Source organism: Papaver somniferum, chromosome 7 (genome assembly GCF_003573695.1).
Source record: "Papaver somniferum cultivar HN1 chromosome 7, ASM357369v1, whole genome shotgun sequence".
Classification (NCBI taxonomy): Eukaryota; Viridiplantae; Streptophyta; class Magnoliopsida; order Ranunculales; family Papaveraceae; genus Papaver; species Papaver somniferum.
Window position 1 is genome coordinate 185660417 of NC_039364.1, and position 24236 is coordinate 185684652.

Here is a 24236-nt window from a genome sequence, read left to right on the forward strand (position 1 = left end):
TCGCCACAACATCTGCGTATGCCTTCTGGTTCTTCCTTAATTCTGTCAGCTCGGCCATCATCTGAGTGGAATGATTTGACCCTTGATTTGGTGTTCCTGCCCGCAATTGCTCATCGGAGGCTATGGTTTGTTCCTCATCCACGATCTGTATTACTGGTTCTGGTGGATCTAACCGTGCACCTTGGGACCCCGACGGTTGTTGTGAGGGTTGACCTGCTATTAGAAGCGGTTGCTTGGTCGGAAAAGGTATGTTCTGTTCGTTGGTTAAGGGCATGCCATAGAGGGGTTGTTGTATTCCTGACTCTCCTACGACTTCCTGATGTTCCTGTAGTTGAGAATTGGTTACTCTGGGAGCTCCAACTTTGGATCCGCCAGCTCTTGAAGCTCCTGCTTTGGCTGCCGCGGCATTTACTGCGTTTGCTGTGATGATGTTGGCACTGATGGGGGCCGTACTTTCTGCATTATCCTGCGCCCTATCCGCTGCCTTCATCTTTTCACCTCTCTGCTTACTCCTAGTTACCACCGGGGTTGTCCTTGACATCTCTTTTGACGAATCTTTTGCCTTTCCGACATCTTTGCTTTTCTCCATCTTTTAATATTTTCCTAAAAGAGAGAAAAAATAACGAAGACAATGGGCCCCACGTGATATCTATTAGCGTTTTGAGTTCTCAAAGGCGTAAAATCTTGAAGATACGAAAGGCGCCCATCTATTCAGATGACCGCAGATCTGTTTGAAGTTTTGATTTTCAAAGACGTGAAAACTTAGAAAATGCATGAAAAATCAGATCTACTTAGATAAACGCGGATCTGTTCATAATTTTGGTTTTCAAAGGTGTGAAAACTTAGAAAATGCATGAAGAATCAGATCTAGGTAGATAAACGCGGATCTGTTCATAATTTTGGTTTTCAAAGGTGTGAAAACTTAGAAAACGTATGAAGAATCAGACCTACTTAGATAAACGCGGATCTGTTCATAATTTTGGTTTTGAAAATCATGAACGGAAAAAACCGTAGTGTTCCATACATCGTTATTTTCAGAAAACGAAGCCTGAAACAAGTCACGGGAGAAGATAAATCTTTTACCGGGATGAAAATCCCTGTTTCTAGCGTCAGATTGTGAACACACAGATCAATGTCATATGAGTATTCACAAACAATGCGCGCAGACTCATGACAGTACAGTAAATAGGCTGCGCCTGAGGGGAATGGATTGGTTATGTCGAATCCTTGACTCAGAGTTCTAATACTCTTCCTCGTCTCATCAACTACAATCATTGTCCTTAGCTCATACAATAAGATAAATAGTGGACGAAGTATGAAATGTACGAACATGATATACCATAAGTAACGAATTGAACATATTAAGCATAAATGTATGAACATAGACGAAACGATTAACTTATATGATTCTCACTCAGATCTTTGTCTCCGGGATTGGGTTTTTCATTATATGTGTGAGGGTTACAGACATAGTCGAATGACTTTGAGACCAATATAAGCCTGTGTAGCTGGAGGAACTTCACTTACACTTTCTCTATCTCTCTGTCTCTCTCCTATTCTCTTCTCAATGTTTTTCGCCCCCTCTTCACTTGGGAGAGAGGGGTATTTATAGGGTGGTTACGTGGGGTCCACTTCTGAAGCCCGTTATAACCTTATCCTCTTGTGTCTTGTGCCGCTTACGCAGAGGTCTTCGTGTTCTCGGTTCTCTCTGCGTGTTCCGTTTGGATATTCAGTACTATCTGCGCTTCATCCACAAGATGACTGACACGTATGTTGTTTGAGGGTATTTAATGCGGGTAGTTGAGATGTTTGTCCGCGGTAGACAGCTGTCCTCTGCCCCTGTCTTGTCTGCGTCAGTCTGACTATCTCCAGCCGTAGATCTTAGATCTTTCTGGGGATAGGATAAAGTGACTCTTAGGTTATCCTCCAGTGCTTCACGGTGTTCTAGTGTTTCCGTCTCCTTGATCCTCTACCGTTGGATCTGGCGGGTGGCGACGCTATCTTGACAAGGCGCGTCTCTTGGCTGTCCACGTGTGATATCATATCTTGATGCTCTCAGCCGCATGTCCTCCACGTGTGTCTTTGTGGACACGTGGCGGAAGATGAAATGTGTACCTACAAACATCTCGCATAATGCCTCCAACACCAACTCATATATTAATTTTATGTAAGGTGCACTTGGCGGAATCCATGGAATATTAGCATGTACATTGTTAGATGGGCAAGCAGTATGAGATAAAATACAAGCATACTCTTCAGCTGCTCGAAAAGCCTTGTGCAAAACCGAGCGACTATGAAATATCAAACCATTAAAACTGTTAAATTACACGCAAGCCATACTGCTAGAGGATAAAAGGGGGGAAAGTATTATCAGGAACACCATCAAATGCTAGATTTGAAGAACAACGATTAACAATCCAGGGCGGGCTTATAGGTCGCAGGACATCAAAAGAAAGGGTGGAGCTCCGTTTCAAAATTGTTACGACATAAAGAACAACCAAGGGAATTAACAATACCTCTCCTATAAAGCGTCTCTTGAACGTGAAGTCGATTATGAGCTAGTAACCACAAAAACAAAACCCTAATCTTTTAGGGATTTCAGCTTCCAAATAGATTTCCATGCAAGGCAAGAGGGATTCAAGTTTCCTTTGTTAATAAGGAGCCGGTGATAAGCTTCGGTAACAGTGACCATACCATTGCCACACTAACTCTTCTGGGGTGGTAGGATTTAAAGTAATAACAAAAGACCTAATCTTGTCGATTACAAAAGGAGTAAGTGCAGACTCACACAAAGCAAGATTCCATCGAGGATCATTGTGATCGATAATAGTCTTAACCTTGAGAGTATTATCAATCATGGAGTTATCAAAAATTATAAAACTAAAAGGAAAATTTTCAACCGATGGATCACTCCAAAAGCTGATGTTCTACTCATTACCTATACACCATCGCAAAGATTCACGGATAATATCTTTCCATGTTCTCCCCATTACCTATACACCGTAGCAAAGATTCACAGATAATATCTTTGCCCTGCAAAATACTTTTCCAACATAGTGAGCTAGTTTGAGTAGGAGAACAAGTCCAAAATGAAGTATTACGATGATATTTAGCTTGTAACAACTTAGAAATAGTAGAATCAAACCTAAAATGTATCCTCCGAGTCATTTTAGTCAGCGAAGCGAAGTTATTCATTGTCGAGCCGCTAACACCTAGCCCTCATTAAAAATAGGTTGGCAGATCGATTTTCATCCCAAATTAGGTAAACGATTACGACATTCTTTGTGTTCCCATAAAAAGTTTGTCCTGTATTTATTGAATATTACGATTAGCTTTTAAGGAAGGTTCAAAACAAATATAAGATGAATAAAAACTGGATCTAAAACATCTTTAAGTAAACTTGTGAGCCTAGCAAAGTTTAAGAATTTTGATTTCCAACCTTGTAGGCTATGAATAACCTTTTCAGTTAAATCAGAGAAAGTGGACGCAGTAACATGACCCCATGGAATTGGCACACCAAGTTACTTACCTGGATCAACTTGGTATTTTACTTTAAGAAAATTCGAAAAATTTCGGGTAAGACTTTTATGAATATTAGGAGTTAACATGTGAATGAACTTACTTTAACTAATAATTTGACCTGGCCATTCATAATATTTATGCAAGACATGAGCCAAATTAAAATCATTGGATTTAGTTCATGCCAAGTGTATAACAGCATCATCCGCTTTAAAAGCAGTGAGTAATTTTAGGAGCCGAAAGAGAAATAGAAATTCCCTTGAGGGTACCCGTGAGGACATCTCTATCAATTAGAGGGTGACGAAGGGTCTTCCTGGCTAATACCATTGCCAGGAAAAAAAGGTAGTGTTATGCCACCTATTAATTATAATCTGGAAAGAAAAAGACTTTGTTAGAAATTCATGGGCCTAAAAAGACTTTGGTAGAAATTCATGGGCCTAACTAACCTCGAAAATCGGCTTGCAAAATTAGGATTGTCCATGGCTTATTAAGCATGGAACCTAGGTTGTCTTAGGCGATGTGGTACTATTTAACATCCTCCCTCAACGACTAGGACTACACTGAACTGATGGGTATGACAGCCGCTGACTGGGCTACACTAACGGGTATGATACGAAAGCCGCTGACTGGGCTACACTGATGAGTGGTACGGAAACCACAGACACACGGATGGACATGGGTGCGTTGAGAGGGGTCTGGCTCTGATACCATGTTAGAAATCCATGGGCCTAACTAACCTCGAAAAACGGCTTGCAAGATTAGGGTTTCCCATGGCTTATTAAGCATGGAACCTAGGTTGCTTTAGACGATGTGGTACTATTTAACAGATGCAAGTGGATATCAATTCCTATCCATTTTGAACTAAAACCAAGACAGTGAAAGATATGAAGCAGGAAATCTCAATCAAGTATGTCATATGCTTTATGAAAATCTAATTTCGAAGCCGTCCACCCTTTTAATCCTAGCGTTTTTAGGGGCCACCCCAAAGGATTTAGGGGCCATCAATTTATACCCAGCCAAAGACTCTAGTTAAGAGGTACCCTATATGATATTGAAGTTACATAAATGCCCTTATGGTAAAACTGTATGAAAACCAAATCAAAAACAATTCTACTCATTTCAACTCTTCTTCTTCCAGTTTCCTATTATCTTTCGATTGTGGAAGAAAAAAAAAAATTCCGCTCCAAAGTCAAATAGCCCCAATTAGGTAAGAATCTATCATTTTTGGGGTTTATTTCGCTTTAATTCGGCGAATCGAGAAAAAATAATTCTAGGGTTTTCGGTTATTTATCCAGATTCGGGCGATATTCATGTTCCTTTACTTCCGAATGTAGTCGCGTTCTTCATTTCTCAACAACATCGACAGTATTCGGGAGAAATATTTGATGGTTATCGGCCTAATATTGTTGGTCATATCTTCCTGGATACAAACTGGTAATAATCGGTAGTTTAATGAATTTTTTGTCTCCCGAATATATTTAAGTAGACACACAGTATTCGGAAGTACACTCACTACCGAATATATATATATATATATATATATATATATATTGAAAAATCTCAAAATTTCTGATATAGGAAAAATCCCATTTTGGGGCCAGTATTTATTCGGAAGACAATATAATGTTATATACTTCCGATTATTTCAATTTCAAAATTTGAAAAGTATAAGTTTTTCCCAAATTCTGATTTTTGGGCCATCGTACATTCGGGACTTTACAAAACAATTATCCTCCGAATATAGCAAGTTCAAAACAAACCACGCCTTGGCTCTAGGTGGTTCCAAGGGCCAATATAGAATGTTAGACAACCCATATTCGGAAGTTTGGGTAACTAATTATACTTCCGATTATTTCAATTTCAAAATTTGAAAAGTATAAGTTTTTCCCAAATTCTGATTTTTGGGCCATCATACATTCGGAAATTTACAAAACAATTATCCTCCGAATATAGCAAGTTCAAAACAAACCACGCCTTGGCTCTAGGTGGTTCCAAGGGCCAATATAGAATGTTAGACAGCCCATATTCGGAAGTTTGGGTAACTAATTATACTTCCGATTATTTCAATTTCAAAATTTGAAAAATATAAGTTTTTCCCAAATTCTGATTTTTGGGCCATCGTACATTCGGAACTTTACAAAACAATTATCCTCCGAATATAGCAAGTTCAAAACAAACCACGCCTTGGCTCTAGGTGGTTCCAAGGGCCAATATAGAATGTTAGACAACCCATATTCGGAAGTTTGGGTAACTAATTATACTTCCGATTATTTCAATTTCAAAATTTGAAAATTATAAGTTTTTCCCAAATTCTGATTTTTGGGCCATCGTACATTCGGGACTTTACAAAACAATTATCCTCCGAATATAGCAAGTTCAAAACAAACCACGCCTTGGCTCTAGGTGGTTCCAAGGGCCAATATAGAATGTTAGACAGCCCATATTCGGAAGTTTGGGTAACTAATTATACTTCCGATTATTTCAATTTCAAAATTTGAAAAGTATAAGTTTTTCCCAAATTCTGATTTTTGGGCCATCGTACATTCGGAACTTTACAAAACAATTATCCTCCGAATATAGCAAGTTCAAAACAAACCACGCCGTGGCTCTAGGTGGTTCCAAGGGCCAATATAGAATGTTAGACAGCCCATATTCGGAAGTTTGGGTAACTAATTATACTTCCGATTATTTCAATTTCAAAATTTGAAAAGTATAAGTTTTTCCCAAATTCTGATTTTTGGGCCATCGTACATTCAGGACTTTACAAAACAATTATTCTCCGAATATAGCAAGTTCAAAACAAACCACGCCTTGGCTCCAGGTGGTTCCAAGGGACAATATAGAATGTTAGACAGCCCATATTCGGAAGTTTGGGTAACTAATTATACTTCCGATTATTTCAATTTCAAAATTTGAAAAGTATAAGTTTTTCCCAAATTCTGATTTTTGGGCCATCGTACATTCAGAACTTTACAAAACAATTATCCTCCGAATATAGCAAGTTCAAAACAAACCACGCCTTGGCTCTAGGTGGTTCCAAGGGCCAATATAGAATGTTAGACAGCCCATATTCGGAAGTTTGGGTAACTAATTATACTTCCGATTATTTCAATTTCAAAATTTGAAAAGTATAAGTTTTTCCCAAATTCTGATTTTTGGGCCATCGTACATTCGGAACTTTACAAAACAATTATCCTCCGAATATCGCAAGTTCAAAACAAACCACGCCTTGGCTCTAGGTGGTTCCAAGGGCCAATATAGAATGTTAGACAGCCCATATTCGGAAGTTTGGGTAACTAATTATACTTCCCATTATTTCAATTTCAAAATTTGAAAAGTATAAGTTTTTCCCAAATTCTGATTTTTGGGCCATCGTACATTCGGGACTTTACAAAACAATTATCCTCTGAATATAGCAAGTTCAAAACAAACCACGCCTTGGCTCTAGGTGGTTCCAAGGGCCAATATAGAATGTTAGACAGCCCATATTCGGAAGTTTGGGTAACTAATTATACTTCCGATTATTTCAATTTCAAAATTTGAAAAGTATAAGTTTTTCCCAAGTTTGATTTTTGGGCCATCGTACATTCGGGACTTTACAAAACAATTATTCTCCGAATATAGCAAGTTCAAAACAAACCACGCCTTGGCTCTAGGTGGTTCCAAGGGCCAATATAGAATGTTAGACAACCCATATTCGGAAGTTTGGGTAACTAATTATACTTCCGATTATTTCAATTTCAAAATTTGAAAAGTATAAGTTTTTCCCAAATTCTGATTTTTGGACCATCGTACATTCGGAACTTTACAAAACAATTATCCTCCGAATATAGCAAGTTCAAAACAAACCACGCCTTGGCTCTAGGTGGTTCCAAGGGCCAATATAGAATGTTAGACAGCCCATATTCGGAAGTTTGGGTAACTAATTATACTTCCGATTATTTCAATTTCAAAATTTGAAAAGTATAAGTTTTTCCCAAATTCTGATTTTTGGGACATCGTACATTCAGAACTTTACAAAACAATTATCCTCCGAATATAGCAAGTTCAAAACAAACCACGCCTTGGCTCTAGGTGGTTCCAAGGGACAATATAGAATGTTAGACATCCCATATTCGGAAGTTTGGGTAACTAATTATACTTCCGATTATTTCAATTTCAAAATTTGAAAAGTATAAGTTTTTCCCAAATTCTGATTTTTGGGCCATCGTACATTCGGAACTTTACAAAACAATTATCCTCCGAATATAACAAGTTCAAAACAAACCACGCCTTGGCTCTAGGTGGTTCCAAGGGCCAATATAGAATGTTAGACAACCCATATTCGGAAGTTTGGGTAACTAATTATACTTCCGATTATTTCAATTTCAAAATTTGAAAAGTATAAGTTTTTCCCAAATTCTGATTTTTGGGCCATCGTACATTAGGGACTTTACAAAACAATTATCCTCCGAATATAGCAAGTTCAAAACAAACCACGCCTTGGCTCTAGGTGGTTCCAAGGGCCAATATAGAATGTTAGACAGCCCATATTCGGAAGTTTGGGTAACTAATTATACTTCCGATTATTTCAATTTCAAAATTTGAAAAGTATAAGTTTTTCCCAAATTCTGATTTTTGGGCCATCGTACATTCGGAACTTTACAAAACAATTATCCTCCGAATATAGCAAGTTCAAAACAAACCACGCCTTGGCTCTAGGTGGTTCCAAGGGCCAATATAGAATGTTAGACAACCCATATTCGGAAGTTTGGGTAACTAATTATACTTCCGATTATTTCATGAACATGAACATTTTCCAAATTATTCCATCCTCCTTCCACTTTTCTTCAAATAGCCTATCCTCTTCCTTACGTTCTTCCAAGGTTAATTTACTAATGCGCTCATCCTCTTCCTTTGACCTCTTGGTACCCTTCCTTGGTCTTTTAGCTTGGAAATGATGATGGCAATTGGTTTTGAGATTGCATTGAATGTGCCACGTACATTGCAAGTTTTGGGCTTCCGTAAACACTACCGCTATTGCATGCATTAAGGCTTGATCGTTATCCGTTACAATAACCCTTGGAAAATTATCACCGTTATAAATGGACCTCAACGTCTCCAACATCCAAATGAAACTCACATTGTTCTCATGATCCATTAAACCTCATGCAATCGTAAACGTGTTTTTTTGTCCGAAGTATGGCAAGCAATGTTCAACAACGACATGTTATACTTGTTTGTCTTATAAGTAGCATCTATCAACAAAATTTGATGAAAGCATTGAGCCAATTGGATCATTTCGGGATGTGCCAAGAAAATACGAACCACTATACCATCCTTTTCTTCCCTTCTCAAGGTGTAGTCGTGTAACTCCGCTAACCACTCCGATTGTTGCATGACCGTTCTACCATCCCAATCAGTCCTTTTGATCGTAGCTAGGGCCGACTTAATTGTAGACAAAGAAGACAAGTTGTCGGGATCGTCCGCCTTTATTTTACTTAAGATCGCACTCGCTTTTTGGATCCGCATAGACCTCACCGTCTGCATTTGATGTGGTTTTAACTTGGCAACCATTACATGTACAATTAAATCCAACGGATCATCATGGTTGTGACAACCGTTATCAACTTTATACATTTTATACTCTTTACCTTTAATACCATCGGGCTTATAGAAGACAATCTTAAATGGGCATCCTATCTTCTTGGTATTGCTTCGGTATTTCCTATTCGTCTTCCGTATGTACTTACTATTCTTTCCCTCGTGACTCTTTCGCGTCCCACCTCGCTCACAAATCATTTCAAATCGAGTGTCACTAACATGATTATTTTGAACTACCACGCACATGTTATCTTTTGCCTTGTTCATAAGCCATTCCTTTGCCTCCTTCTTACTTCCAAATGTCTAAACGTGCATAAAACAAAACAAACCTAATAAGCATAACCATTTAACATATAAATTTTGAAAAAAAGAAAAAAGTAGTAATGAGTATACCAAATCGTTTGCATAGTATAGGGAAGTGTCGGGCCTCAAATAGAAGTCATCAACAAACTCTTCAACGGCCTGCATATGAAAGCAACAAATTATTATACAATAATCGTAGGTTATTAAATAAGTCAAACTTCCGAATATTCTATATTCGGAATCCTATCGGTTACCCAAAACACCCGATCTATGCAAATGAACGTACACAGTTTACTGAGTGAAAAAAATGATATATTCGGAGGTAATTAAATAAGTCAAACTTCCGAATACTTTATATTCGGAATCCTATCGGTTACCCAAAACACCCGATTTATGCAAACGAATGTACACAGTTTACTGAGTGCAAAAAATGATATAATCGGAAGCTAAAATATATAGTAAAACAACCGAATATAAATAACTGGGAGATAACTTTAATCGATAAACATTCGATTTTCAAGTTTTCGGAAATTTTATTTTGAGGCCACTGTTATATTCGGCAGTCAAATAATGTTAAACTATTACCGATTGTAAAGGATAAGAATACTAAGTTTTGAAATTTTCTGAGGAATTCGTTTTTGGGGCCATTCGGAGGTAAATAACTCTACATAACTACCGAATGTAGATATTTTTGGAAAACCAGTTTGGGGTTTTTCTCATATTCGGCAGTAAACTAGTATCTTGTAACTACCGAATATACATATTTGGTACTCAGTGTGTTATATTCGTAAGTTTAATCTAGAAATTATCTACCGAATCTGGGTAGTTCATGGCATTCAATGCATGCAATAATCGGTTTTTCTTGTTTACAAAAGCACACAAACACATGCAAATCGATTATTTGAGTTTCTTAACACAATACCTGTGTTTTACATGCATCGTTAGCTTCAATATCATGCGATTCTCCATTTTCTTCCATGAAAGGGTCGTCTATGTTTTCCTCTCCACAAAAGTTTGGATCATTCAACATATACCCCAAATCGTCTTCTCTAAACGGTCGTGAACCCTCAACATTTTGTTCTTCGTCATGATTCTCACCTTCTTCTTCGTATCCATCAATTTTTGTAGTGATAAAATGGGTTTTCTCTTTTTTTCCTTCACCTTCTTCTCTATAACTCTAACAACTCAAAAATTAAAAAGAAATGGAAAAAATGAAACACAAATCATTCTAATACTGCACCGACTACAATCGGAAGTATGGGAACGATTTTGGCTTCCGATTGCATTCGGAGGGTAACAATGTTATCATATCCTCCGAATATATAAGGGTAATTTCGTCATTACGAATTACGCGAGATAAGGGCTGGCTACATTTTCCCTTTGGGTGACCTTTTTTGTTTTATTGTTGGCCCCTAAATTCTTTTGAGTGGCCCCTAAAGACGCGAGGCTTTTAATCATCTTTTCTTCTTTCTAGAGGAATGGAAAATTTGATTGTTTAGCAAAATAGAATAAAAAGTATACCTATTAGAGACAAAAGCATACTGGGAGGGACTGGTAACTTTATTCAGCAAAGGGCGTAAACGATTAGCCAAAGTTTTAGTGATAATTTTCATAATAAAATTGAATAAACCTATAGGTTTATAATATTTGATAGTGGTAGGGGATCTCCTTTTAGGAACTAAAACAATGAAGGTACAATTAAGCTTAAGATACATGTGACCATCAAGAAAGAAAGAACAAACCATGGATATAACACTACGTCCCAAAAAACGCCAATATTTTTTATGGAACAAGCCCCAATTGCCATCAGGGCCGGGAGATTTTATAGGTCCCATTTGGTTAATAACAAGTTTGATTTTAGATTCGGTTACTCTTTTAGTCAACAACTGATTGTCCACATGAGTCAAAATAGCATGAAAAAGAGATTTAAGATCTTGTAAATAGTCAGTAGTAGGTACATGCTGATTAAACAAAGACCCAAAATGAGAGACTATATGATGTTCAAAGTCCTCATCTCGATCAAGCCAATCACCACTATCAGTTTCAACATACGAATGCGATTTTTGGCTTTACGTATAAGGGTGGAGGTATGAAAAAAATCTAGTGTTCAAATCCCCTTCCTTTAACCAATAATTCATAGACTTTTGTTTCCATAAAAGTATTGCATTCAAAAATCATACGAGCATTATCCAATTTAAGCCTAGATCCGCTATCTAACCGAGCAAGTGACCATGAACATATTTGTTTCATTTCTGAGACTCATGCTGGAGTTTTTGGACATTAGCAATAAAAGCATCAGACTCGCGTAAAGAGAATTTTATAGGCCAACGATCTTTGACAACCTTGGTGAATCTAGGGTCTTCGGTCCAAATGATTTATAATCGATATGGTCTAGGTTTTTTCTTAAGACATAGATGCAGATCAATAAGCATAGCATGACGATCTGAGTTAAAATAAGATATATTTTTTACCCGAGCGGCCTGATTTAGATTAATCCACTCCTCCTTTACAAGGACTCGGATCTTTCGCGAATATTTACTGCACTAGTATGCTTAGGGGTGCACATACCCTACCCATACCCGCCAACCCTACCCTACCCGCCAGTTTTTTAACCGTATCCTACCCTATCCACTATTTGGCGGGTAGGGTGGCGGGTGAAGATTTTCTTAACCGCCAATAAAAGGGTAGGGTGGCAGGTAAAGCTCGAAATTATCCTACCATATTGGTCTTCGAGCAATTCCTACTAGGGGTGCACATACCCTACCCATACCCGCCCACCCTACCCTACCCGTCAGTTTTTTAACCGTATCCTACCCTATCCACTATTTGGCGGGTAGGGTGACGGGTAAAGATTTTCTTAACCGCCAATAAACGGGTAGGATGGCGGGTATAGGCCATATCCTACCCACCCTACCCGTTATGCAGTCCTAAGTATGCTTGTTGTTCCAAATTAATCTTTCCCGAATAAATCTGAGGTTCCCAAATTGGATTGAATTTTTTTGGCAGTGAAATTGTCAAAATTTTACCATATAATACACATAATGTGCCCAAGTTGGAATCTTGTCTCTGAAATCAATGAGTTATTTGCATTACTCTCATCTTAATGAAAACAAGATATTGGGATAACTATAATTTTATTTTGGATAAGGTAACTCTCATGTTATTGTTTTTGACGGAGTCCATTTACAGGGAGGTAGTCAATTGAGATTTCAAATGACTTCAGGAGGGTTTCCAAATCTACTGTTAGCCCATAGAGATTTTAGGAGAGTCTTCTAATGTCTCTTGTTATTGGTTAGAGATTCTTTTTAAGTCATTTAAATTTTCTGAAACTCCATGCTATTGGATTAAGATTTCATAAGAGTCACTCCAACACCCCTGTTATTCGAGAGAGAATTAAAAGTCATTGTTTTGTTGTTTTCAGAGATTTGGAGAGATTTTTTTTTAGGAAAATAGGCATGATAGAAATCTCTTCTCAAGAGGTGATTTTTGGGAGACTTGGAAATTTTGGGAATATTTGTTTTTGTGAGTAAACCAATTTTTTTTCTTCTTATTTTGTTTGAGCCGATAACCAAGGAACGGACCATTCTCGAAGTAAACCAGTGGCGACATAGCATAACAAATAAAATGTGGGATGAATGAAATAAAGAGAATGAAAACTTAGGCATTGAACAACAGTGAAATTTATTTTGACAATAAACACATATTTACTAGGTACTCATGGTACTTTTATTAACATTATAACGTACATAATAAAAAAAAATTGGTAGAAATTTTGAATTTATAAGATTAGATATTTTACATTTTTTTTATCTTTACAAATCACAGAGACTCCTTACAAATGTCATTTTTCTATCTCTACAAGTCACAAAGACTCTTTAATATATTCTCTAGATTTTTAGAGAATCTTCGGGAGTCACTCAAATAAAAATCTATGAAAGTATATTTATCTACAAAAGTATGTATAAATCTCATTTGACTACCCTTGTTAGTGCATTTTCAGCCCGGTTACATATAACATTAGTTTTTGATCTAGCAACATTACCACGGACCAACCAAATTTAGCCAATTATTTTGGACAAATATTCTATTAATTATTGCGAGTTGTTGGTTTTTTTTTTTCCTAGCTTAATTGGGGGCCATGGAATTTTGTTTGCCCCCCAAATTTTTCAGAGGTGTAAAAATCGGAAGATGAATATACTATTTTACCCTTGATTAATTTTTTTTTCCAAGTAATGACCTTCATTAACGACCCTTCACCGACACTAACGACAGTTTAGGGTCGTCATATATATCACGATCAAAACAATAACGACTCTAAACTGTCATACACTAACGACTCTTTTTAGCGATTAATGACAGTCTATAACGACATTTCTAAAACATTAACGACTGTTTAAGTCGTCAAATGCGTAACCAAAACATTAACGACCCTTCCAAAGGGTCGTCAGGGAATTGATCCTTTTTATGACGACCCAAAACTGTCGTACATTTTCGCCATTAATGAATCTTCGACAGTTTAGAGTCGTCACTTAAACAGTCTAAACATTAACGACTGTTGAAGGTCGTCAATGAAATTTTTTAATACCTTGACGATTTTTTCATACTATCTGGAAAAAAAAAATTAGACTAAAAATTGCAGACAAAAATCTGGAAAAAAAAATTAAACTCTAATTAAGTAAGATTATCACTAATTAATTAAAATTATCACTAATTAATTAAATTTTAACTCTAATCATTTAGGGACATTTTAGCCATTTAAAAAATATTTTTATAAGGGGTGACCCACATTAAGTTCTGATGACCTTTTTTGTTCTCTAGTGCATGGCCCCCGATTAAGCTAGGCTTTTTTTTTTTTTTTTTTTTTTTCTGTGAATCATAAATTTTTTCCCTTAACTTCTTTTTCCTTCCGGAATAGACCATCGTGCAGGTTTTCAACGTGGTGGACCGTGGATCCTGCGGATGGAAAAGCAATAAAGTGCTTTGTGATAAGTGATAAGATCTAATAATCGAAACGTAAGTTAGTATGATTTGCCAACTAGAAGTCCAAATAAGGATGCACATACACGAAAAAGATCCCAACCTAAAAGCACATGAAAAAGATTGATCACTGACTTTGAACGAAAAAGACTGGTGTGAAGTCGCAGTATTGATCAGATGTCTGGGAGGAAAACTTTTCCTGTCTACTGGACCTAATATTAGACAAACTACTGTAGCGATCGGTCCAGACATTGAGCTTGATGTTTGGTCGCGACATGGACTCAAAAGGCAACTGAGGAGGAGGGGTGAGATCCATCATGGGAGGTGGTGGTGTCAACTGTCCTTCACACCTACCTACCTGTGTTGAATCTCTTGAAGGCTACTGCACCAAAGTTGTGGACTCTGTAGCATGTCAGTAGTCCTATTTACAGTGTATCCGTTCAGGGGAGGATCAATCCGACACTGCTATGTACCCACACTCGTACCCCACCATCCCCCGCGATGTGGCATTTTTTCATTGGTGCTGGAGCAAGCAGGGGTCCATTGGTGTTGGATGAGCCACTAATGCGATGACACATCGCGGGGACAAAGTTTGGGGGCAAAAAAGCGGGTATAAAGCATTTTCGGGATCAAGCCTCGGACCGTGTCCAACAAAAAATAAAAACCATGCAAAACTTGGACTGTTTTTCTTTTCAAAAACTCTAGGACTGTACTCTTGCCTCTAACAATGATCAAGCTGACACTAACAATAAGCCGTAGTTGTTCGCTTGCTACTACATTGACGTCGTCACGTACTAAGCACATACGAGAAACACATAGAAGCCAGTGTGGATATGGTCCGGAACAGAGTAACAGAGATCTAACGCATTTGGTTTGGTTAATATACTTTATAGGGAGGGGTGCATAAATAAAAACATATATTGATCACAAGATGCATTTTGTCTCTTGTTTATATGAAGGCCCATGATGAAATTCTATGAATCAGAATAAGTGAACCACACTACACACAACCTTAACTGCGAGTATACATTTGGGCCATTGGATAAGAAAACAAGTAGCCCATCACAGGCAGTCTTCGCATGCAAAACTCAGATTCAGTTCAGACAAGTTATCCCAGAGTTTCATTTCTTCCGTAGTGATTATAGCAAATAAGAGGGACGAAACAGTAAGATGCAATCGAATTTCAACAAAGTAAATGTGTATATTGTCCAATCAACATTCACAAAATGTGAAACGAGCATCTCATGATACACTTGAAGCACAACAAGGCTCAACAAACATTAATCACAAACTCTCGCCGTATCCGAGGGCACAATGAAAAAAACGAGCAAGCTGCAAGAACGATCAAAAATATCGACCAGATTTCCGAAAACCCAAACTCCTAAAACCATCATCATAGATGTAGCTGAAACCATTTGTTTACATTTCGGTGTCGCAAAACCTGATAAGCAACTCAGAAACCATTCTCCTCGCAAAAGGAATGTAGCTTAAACCGTACCTAAAACAGTTTGCAGATGACAATAAAGATGAAAAGAAGAATTCAGACCAGCATCACTACGGGTTAGGGTAGATTAACTTGAAGGTATATCTTTCCTACATTATAAACTATTATCGCATGAAACAGTACCCAGTGGTCTGACATAAAATGGTGGTAAACTACTGTTGTTGGTGCAGCCAAAGAGGTAAATGATTTAATGCCGCTAAATTCAGTCAGCTCATATCTACTGAACTCTCTACACAAACTTGCTTTCTGGTCCATTTGCATTGCCTAACTTTCCCCCTTATAAATACAATTGCCAGACCTATCCTATTCAATATTGGCATATGGCAATTCAGGGAAGGTAGGGTAACAAAATATAGAATGCTGTTCAGATCCTTAGTAGGATATCCTCTGAGATTTAAATTGGATATATTATTTGTGGCAGTACACTTAAACAGGATGAAAGAAACTTGCAAGGAAAAAGTAAAGTGACGTGTCTATAATGTGCAGAAGAAAGAAAATTTGAAATAATCTTTTTTGCAAGTGTTTCACCCTTGTTGAAGAGTGAAATACTAACCATATAAGGGCACACATTTCAGTTATGATGGCTACCGCTGTTAAGATCTTGCTGTGGATCTGCATAGGAGAAATGAAGTCAAATTCTACAATGTACTAGACAACAAGGACTATTAATATATGGAGAACATTCCCGGACATAAAAATCACACCACGATCTAAAGAGAGATCTGAAAATGCAACAAAGAATGACCATCCAGATAATAACGTTATTATATTTTGTTAAATTGAAGAGAAATCTAAAAAGTTTTTCTCATAGAAGTTTTTATAAAAGAGTAGACCAAGACATACCCCAAGAGCAAAGATGAGAGCAAGAATAACACTTCCAATGTAAATTGCTGTCGCACAAACACGGACAGGATCAAACATCATTCTTAGTTGTTGCGCAGGTCCAATAAGGAAGGCTGTGCTGTCACATTGAACTTCAGCTTCAGAATATAAATCAAAAAATCATATGGGAAAAGAAAAAGCAACTTGAAGAAATACAAGAGAGAAAGGAAAAAAAAGTAAGTCTTCTTTATTAGCTGAACTAACAGATTCACAGAGATGTTTACGAACAAAATACTAAAGCTCATGTGAGTTACTAAAAACTTTGATAAAGTATCCACCCGCTCAAACTAGTTCATGCCGATAATCTCTAGCACATCTAGGATTAGACACCGTTTTCATCACTTGAATTTGGTTTTTTTAAGGTTTCAGCAATAGGAGAATTCTGTTTCATGTAATTACAAAAAACAAGTGGTAAAAGGAAAGCAAAGGTGACGCAAGTTAAGATGACAGAAGACGCATATAGAGGTCCAACTGTCCAACAAGGTAAGGTAATGCCACACCTCAGTTCCAGAATTTTTATAGTTCCCTTCAACATGGACTGTTCTTGCAAATCAATTTGTACCTCATTTTATTGAATTGAAAAAGTAGATTAATCAGACAAACTGCATCAACTTTTCATACAACGAGAATTGATCTTAATCTCAAGATTGCATTACTCAAACCAAGTATTAGACTGATAAAATACCTTCCAACAGCTAGTATATTGCCGAAGGTGAACAAGAGTGCAAACTTTATAGGTCTAACGATAACAATCATCGACTGCAGAAGTTAAAAATGAGGGCAGTCAATACGTAACAACTTGAAAAGTGTAAGAATTCCGCATTTTAAACAAGAAACTAACAGTGATGCAGTAACTAGTTCCAATAATCTACTAATACAGATGCTCGTAGAAAAGGTCAACTAATAATGGATAAATGCAGATCATACCAGAAGCATAAAAACGAGACCAGCAAGCAAAGATGCAGCAAACCCATAAATTCTCTACACAAAATAGATAAAACCCATTGTCATATTAAATTCACAGATAAAAAAAAAAGTTCAAAAAATTATGCAATTATTAAAAATGATAATCAAATCTAAACCTGTAATTGTGAGAGTGATGAACATGGACTATCAGATTCATCACCTAATAAATTTTCTTCGTGTTCTTCTTCATCTCCACCAAACATGGACAGATTTTTCCACATTTTCTTATTTTTTTCAATTAACTTGATAATCTCTGGTAATCGAAAACGATTGTTTTCAAACCTGCATACTTTTTAATACAGAGAGAGACACCATAACATGACTTTGGGAATCCCTAGAATGATTCCCTACTTCGAGTAATAATATAAATAGCGTACTCCGCGTTATATTGAATGATGAAAATGAACGGTCGTGATATAAGAAAGGAGTATCACTTAAATATTTTTCGTTTCTTTTTCAGTCTCTCTATCCCCGCTTCGCTTCTTCAAAACAGAGAGCGAGAAGGCGAACCCTAAAATACTCTTTAGAGAGCAAATACCTCCGATTTCAGTCGAAGATGTCTTCGACACTATTGGAAGTGACTAGGTCCAAACATGAGGAAGTAGAACGCTTTGAACGTCTGATTGTTAAAGATCTTCAGAATGAACCAGCTTCAAACCGTGAACGCCTCTTTCAGAATCATAGAGTTCGTAACATGATTGAAGCAATTACTTCCTCCACTGAAAATCTTGTAAGTCTCTCTCTCTATATATAACTTTTGTTTTTTAACCGGAGGAATTTCTAGTGTTTATCGTTTTTAATTCTAGGGTTTTCTTTTTTCTTAGATTGAGATTTATGAAGACAACGATAACGCGAGGAAGGATGAAATTGCTGCATTGGGAGGCCAAACTGCCACAGGAACCAATGTGTTCAGTGCCTTTTATGATAGGTTGAAAGAGGTAACATTTTTTCTTCATTTATTCATGTGTTGATTATTAATTAGTGGATTAGTTTTTGATACCTCACAATCACCTGCACGAAGATTGATGATGTAGATAGAATCTGAAACTTTTAAGAAAACATAAGTAGACAGTAATACAATTTATGTAGTGGTTAGTGGAGACCTTTCTGGTTTTTCAGCATGTTGAACCCCTTACAATTGAGTCTGGTGACGCTTCTCGGTTTGCTTTGCTTTACCTTGTTTAGTTTTGTGTTCTTCTGATTGGGTCAGGTATCGTTTTTAGAAGAAACATTGCTAGGTTGATGACGGTGGGTGGTCTGATTACATATAAGACTGATAATTTCGGCCTTCTGATTCAGAACCAATATGAAAGAAAAAATATTACCGATGATTATTTGCTATTTTGTAGCCAAAACAAAAATTATAAAATAGATTTGATAGTATCAGCATTGTTAACTGTGAAATGGTATTACTTGTCTCTCCTGGTTTCTTAATGTTACATATATAATCTACGCAGATTCGTGACTATCACAGGCGCCATCCAAATTCTCGTGCTTTGGATGTGTACGAGGAGGCTGAGGAGTTGCTGAAAGAAGAGCCACATGTGGAGTTCAGTGGCGAGGTTCCTTCCTCAACTTCTTTTATTGCATGAATCTGTGTACTAGTTTATCACCATGCTCGTATTTTCTTCATTTTCTCTGACATAAATGTTTCCTTCTGCGTTCTATAAATCGTAAGTTCCAGCTATATCAGTTCCACTGATTTGTTATTTTGTACTGAGTGTGCTCTCCAGGAAGGTCATGGACGGTACTTGGACTTGCATGAGCTGTACAATGAGTACATTAATTCTAAGTTTGCAGAGCGAAACAAGAAAACAAAAGAACCAATAGAGTATTCTGCTTATCTGGATGTGTTCTCCCAACCACATAAAATTTCATGTAAATTAAAGCTAAGCAGGTAACTTTGCTGGACGTCTTTCTCCTGTTAAAAGTTGAGGGTTATTTTATAAGTGTATTCTTCCTCCAACTTATTCACATATATCATAATTGAACCAGAAAAAATGCTAATTTTTTAATGGCAGACAATATAGAGATTACCTGGAGCATTTGCTGGAGTATCTGATTTATTTCTTTCAGCGAAAAGAACCATTGCAAGACCTTGATAGAGTGTTTTCAAAGGTTTGTTCCTACTATCATTCTATATACATTTCTTTCTTTCTTCTCAGATTATTCTCCAACCACCTTTTCTAGAGGTTGGCTGTCCTATAATTATGTTAATTTTGGGATGATAAGGGGATCAACTGGATTCAATATTACCCTTCTTTACAGGTTCATGATCTTTGAAATCTCTTTGTAATATATTTTTTTACTGATGTACAATTGGCTTGGTTCAGGTAGAAACTGAATTTGAAGATCTTTGGGAGGATGGCAAGATACAAGGATGGGAGAGTAAAGGTGGGAACATTTCATCTCAGGATTCTATAATCGATCTCGACTACTACAGTACAGTGCATGAGTTAATGGACGTGGGTAACGACAAATTAAAAGAGGTATGTCTCTTCTGCCAATGATTGATTGTTTAAAGTTCTCTTGTACTTTTTTGTGTTATCTATATGTGTGCATCTGTGAGTTAGTAGTGTAGATAATTAATTTGTCATTTCTATAGTTCATGTATGCCAGATGATACGAGTTTACATTTTCTTAATAGATTTATCTGTATTTTTTTAGATGACCTGTTTTTGCTGAAAGGAGGACCCTTAAGTTTTGTCAATATTTTTCTGTTAGTGGGGCACTAACCTTAAGTTTAAACTGGGAAGTCTGGTTGATTGAAGGCTTTGTTTTCTGTAACAGAGTCCATCGAGCAAAGATGCACATTATGCAATGATGCCTTACGTGATGAGCCGTGGTTAATGTATGAATTTTGATGAAAAAGTTAGCTTAGGGAGGATATTATAAGATGTTAAGGGATGTTACCCTTAGAAACGGGCATCTAGACCACAGATTCTGTGATGGAGAAGGCAACTATCATGGTAATCCTCCATGTTGTTAGCACCTGTAAAAGATAGTGATTGCAGTGCTCTTGCTCTTCAAACTGTAGCTACCTGCCTTTATTGTCAGACCAACCCAGCATGTGTTTCCCAACAATTTCTAATGTTTAGAGCAAGTGGCTACGTGAGAGGTGTTCTTATGATTACGTCCAACGTCCCGAAAGATCCTTAGGGAAGCTATGGTTCTATCGAACATCTGTTGTTTGATCTTCTGAGGCATAATATCAGTATTTATAAGAAATTTAGTGTCAGGAATTCTACATTTAGTCAAGGGTTCTAGAAGTTTAATGTGATGCAACTGCTTATCTTATACCCGCTTCTCGTGGAAGTAGCTGATGAGTTCTTCTGGTTTGGGAAAGCTACATCTATAGTTGAAAATTTCTCTTGAAATGCAAGTTAGATGAAGTTTACTAAATACATTGGATGCGTTTTTTATAGTTCCAGCCTAGTAGGTTATCAAGTGTCATACTTTTTTAATTATATGTATTTATTAACTTTATTTTGATTGTCTGGTGTCTCTGTTTCACTTATTTTGTAGGCACTGGCTGTTTTGGGATTAAAATCAGGTGGCACTCTTCAACAGCGTGCAGAGAGGCTTTTCCTGACGAAGGTGAGTCCAACTAATCTTGGGTACTAGTAGTATAACTTTTCTAGATTATCACCACATTGTAGTTTATCTCTTTCAACTCCCTTCCCACTTTTTATTCTTTAGTAACAAAGTGTAAAAGAAATATAATATCTGTCTTACGAGTACATATTCATGCCTAAGTCCAAAATCCATGTGTTGCTTAAGGCCCTTCAATGGTAATACTAAGTTTTTTAACGATTATAGATTGTTACTCGGCTTTTATTTTACCACTTTTTGGTCTGTGGTCCTGAAACTAATTGTACTCTTTGGTTTCGCACGATTTTTTCGAAGCCTCAAGTAATTGCCTTTATGTATAAACCTTCGTGTGTTTAAGCTGCTATTTCGTCATTTGTGCAGCACACGCCTCTTGAACAGTTGGACAAAAAACACTTTGTGAAAGGTTTACGTAATATAGCACAAAATGGTGCCGCTGTAGCATCACAAGAGATGGAGTTGAAGGAAATTGCCTTGAAAGAGTCCAAGATGAAACGATTGTGTGAAATGCTAAATGAGGTTTGTCTACTTTGCTAAATGAGGTTTGCGTGCTTTCTATGTTTCATTTTTCTGTGGACTGATGTACTGCATTTCTGTCATGTGTAGACTATAGAACAAACTAAAGAAAATGTCCAGAAGAAACAGGCGTTGACAGTTGATGAGAGGGAAAAAGAACTTGAAGAGGTGATTTTACTTGAAGCTGACAGTTGTTTTATTCCCACCCATAGCTGTCTGTTAATGCAAGAAATGTGGTCTGTACTAAGAAGAATATCTGTTACTTGATAATGAGAATTGATTTTCTTTACTAAAGTTCAGAAGCAAAAAAAAAATCTAGTCTGTCATAGTTGCCAGCAGTTTGTTTTTATTGAACTCCAATTTTCATGTTTTTATGCTCCTTTTCTCACTTTATCAGTATAATGACACTCCACTTTAACAACACTTTTCAAGTGTTCTTTCTGGTACAGATTTTGTTTTCTATTTCAGTGTATGTCGCTGAATATGTTTAATGGACTCTTTCTAATTTGTGCAGGAGGAAGAACAGGTGGACACTGAAAGTGACGATGATGAGCAGCAGATTTATAATCCTCTCAAGTTGCCAATGGGTTGGGATGGGAAGCCTATTCCCTACTGGTTATATAAGCTTCACGGTCTTGGCCAGGTATCCTTTTGCTTATGACTGATTCTGGTTGGTGGATCTACTTTGGTCAGTATGCGGGGTTTTAATATGTATAGGGCTGTAATATAACAATAGTAGTTCGCCAGAAAGATGAATATCACCACGTTTCTGAGCAGCATGGGTGCTGCTTTATAGTAGTTTTGAAACGATGCTTCCTATTATCGGATTTCATTCTCGAGTGCATATTTTTTAAGACGTCAACGTTCAACCACCATCCAAAATTTTGGGGCTTAAAGAACCTTCCATCTTGATCACATTTGAGCTCCCATTACCAGTTTTTGGAAACTTCAAGCTGCCTCTGACCATATTACAGTTACTTTCTTATCTCTAAGTGCTTTTCTCAGTTCTGAGTCTGTGTTTAAGGAAGGAATTAGTTCCGGTGTTAAACATAGGGAATACTGAACTGGAGATTCCAGTTTCTCAATGATCAACCGGTGCTCTTTCTGGTCTAAAAGCAAAGCTCCATCCTTCACCTTGACAAGTAACTCATCCATCTGAACATCCTAACCTTTGCTAGACCTGGGTTGGGGTCTACTGGATATATATAGGAATAGAAGCTAAGCAAAAAGAATTTTTAAGATTAGCTAAGGTCTATATATGTATGAACCTGACTATTTTCTATATTGCTTTTCAGGAATTTAAGTGCGAGATCTGTGGGACTCATAGTTATTGGGGTCGCAGAGCCTTTGAACGGCACTTCAAAGAGTGGCGTCATCAGCATGGTATGCGATGTCTTGGTATCCCCAACACCAAAAACTTCAATGAAATTACATCGATTCAGGTATGACTTGGTATGACTTTCTCCTAAAACTGAGCTCATAAAAGGTATCCCATACCGCTCCAATGGTGTGTCATAAGAGAAACCATGGCTAAATTGAAAAGAAGTTTATGAGCAATGGTCCGACAGCACTTTTGGATAATATAGAACAAGTTGGTAGATTGTCTAAAACTGATTTGCTTAAATTGGTGTATCATGCAGGAAGCTAAGGCACTGTGGGAAAGAATACAAGCACGCCAAGGGGTGAACAAGTGGCGGCCAGACCTTGAAGAAGAGTACGAAGATAAGGAGGGTAACATCTATAACAAAAAGACTTACACGGATCTACAACGCCAGGGCCTGATATAAAATTGGGTAAAATTCTAATTTCCATATACATTTAATTTCTGTTCCCTTGTGCTTTGAATGTTTAATGGCCAATGCTTTTGGTTTTCAGCGTGCAGAGACTGTCAAGCAAATTCTGTTTTCTTCTTTAATCTGCAACTCCTCTACGAAGTATTAGTTTGTCAAGCGTTAAAGAGAAAACTGGGGCGAGTAGTAATCAGTATTGGCTGGTAGCAACTGATGCTGATGTTCTTTTTCCCCTCCCTTTGTAGAGATTTTTGATTTTGTACTTCAAGAATCACTCTGAAGAATTTGACTTCTACAATGGCTTTGTTTCGTTGCCAAGATGTTGTAACACAACAGTGTTCTCCACTTCGTCTTTGAATTTTATTCATACCTGAAGACATTATTCACTTGATACACTAAGAAACTAGTTTATTTCCCTATTTTACAAACTCCAAACTCTTTGCCTTGGGTAGTTTTTCCCGAAAATTTCTTTTCTGCCGCAACTATAAAATCATGATCCCCTAAGAATGGAGCTAAGAAATCCCCTATAGTGCAATATTTTTCTTCTATCCGGTTGTTCATGTCTTCTGACCCACTTCGATAATGCC

The 24236-nt window shown here is 37.2% G+C and overlaps 2 protein-coding genes across 2 annotated transcripts; one reads left to right on the plus strand and one right to left on the minus strand.

Annotated features, from left to right (window-relative positions):
• Window positions 1-15563: 15563 nt before the first annotated feature.
• LOC113299167 (vesicle transport protein SFT2B-like) lies at window positions 15564-18022 on the minus strand. The gene is made up of 6 exons (XM_026548137.1): window positions 17851-18022; window positions 17696-17749; window positions 17454-17527; window positions 16730-16847; window positions 16440-16498; window positions 15564-15880 (listed from the first exon to the last, which is right to left on the minus strand). The coding sequence occupies exons 1-6, from the start codon at window positions 17953-17955 to the stop codon at window positions 15802-15804; spliced, it is 489 nt and encodes a 162-aa protein (XP_026403922.1). The 5' UTR covers window positions 17956-18022; the 3' UTR covers window positions 15564-15801.
• A 177-nt stretch (window positions 18023-18199) lies between these two features.
• LOC113299166 (splicing factor SF3a60 homolog) lies at window positions 18200-24084 on the plus strand. Its single transcript, XM_026548136.1, has 13 exons — window positions 18200-18464; window positions 18559-18672; window positions 19192-19296; window positions 19468-19631; window positions 19756-19852; window positions 20068-20223; window positions 21260-21331; window positions 21707-21862; window positions 21950-22027; window positions 22374-22502; window positions 23155-23301; window positions 23500-23652; window positions 23735-24084. The coding sequence occupies exons 1-12, from the start codon at window positions 18291-18293 to the stop codon at window positions 23644-23646; spliced, it is 1539 nt and encodes a 512-aa protein (XP_026403921.1). The 5' UTR covers window positions 18200-18290; the 3' UTR covers window positions 23647-23652; window positions 23735-24084.
• The last annotated feature ends 152 nt before the right edge of the window (window positions 24085-24236 follow it).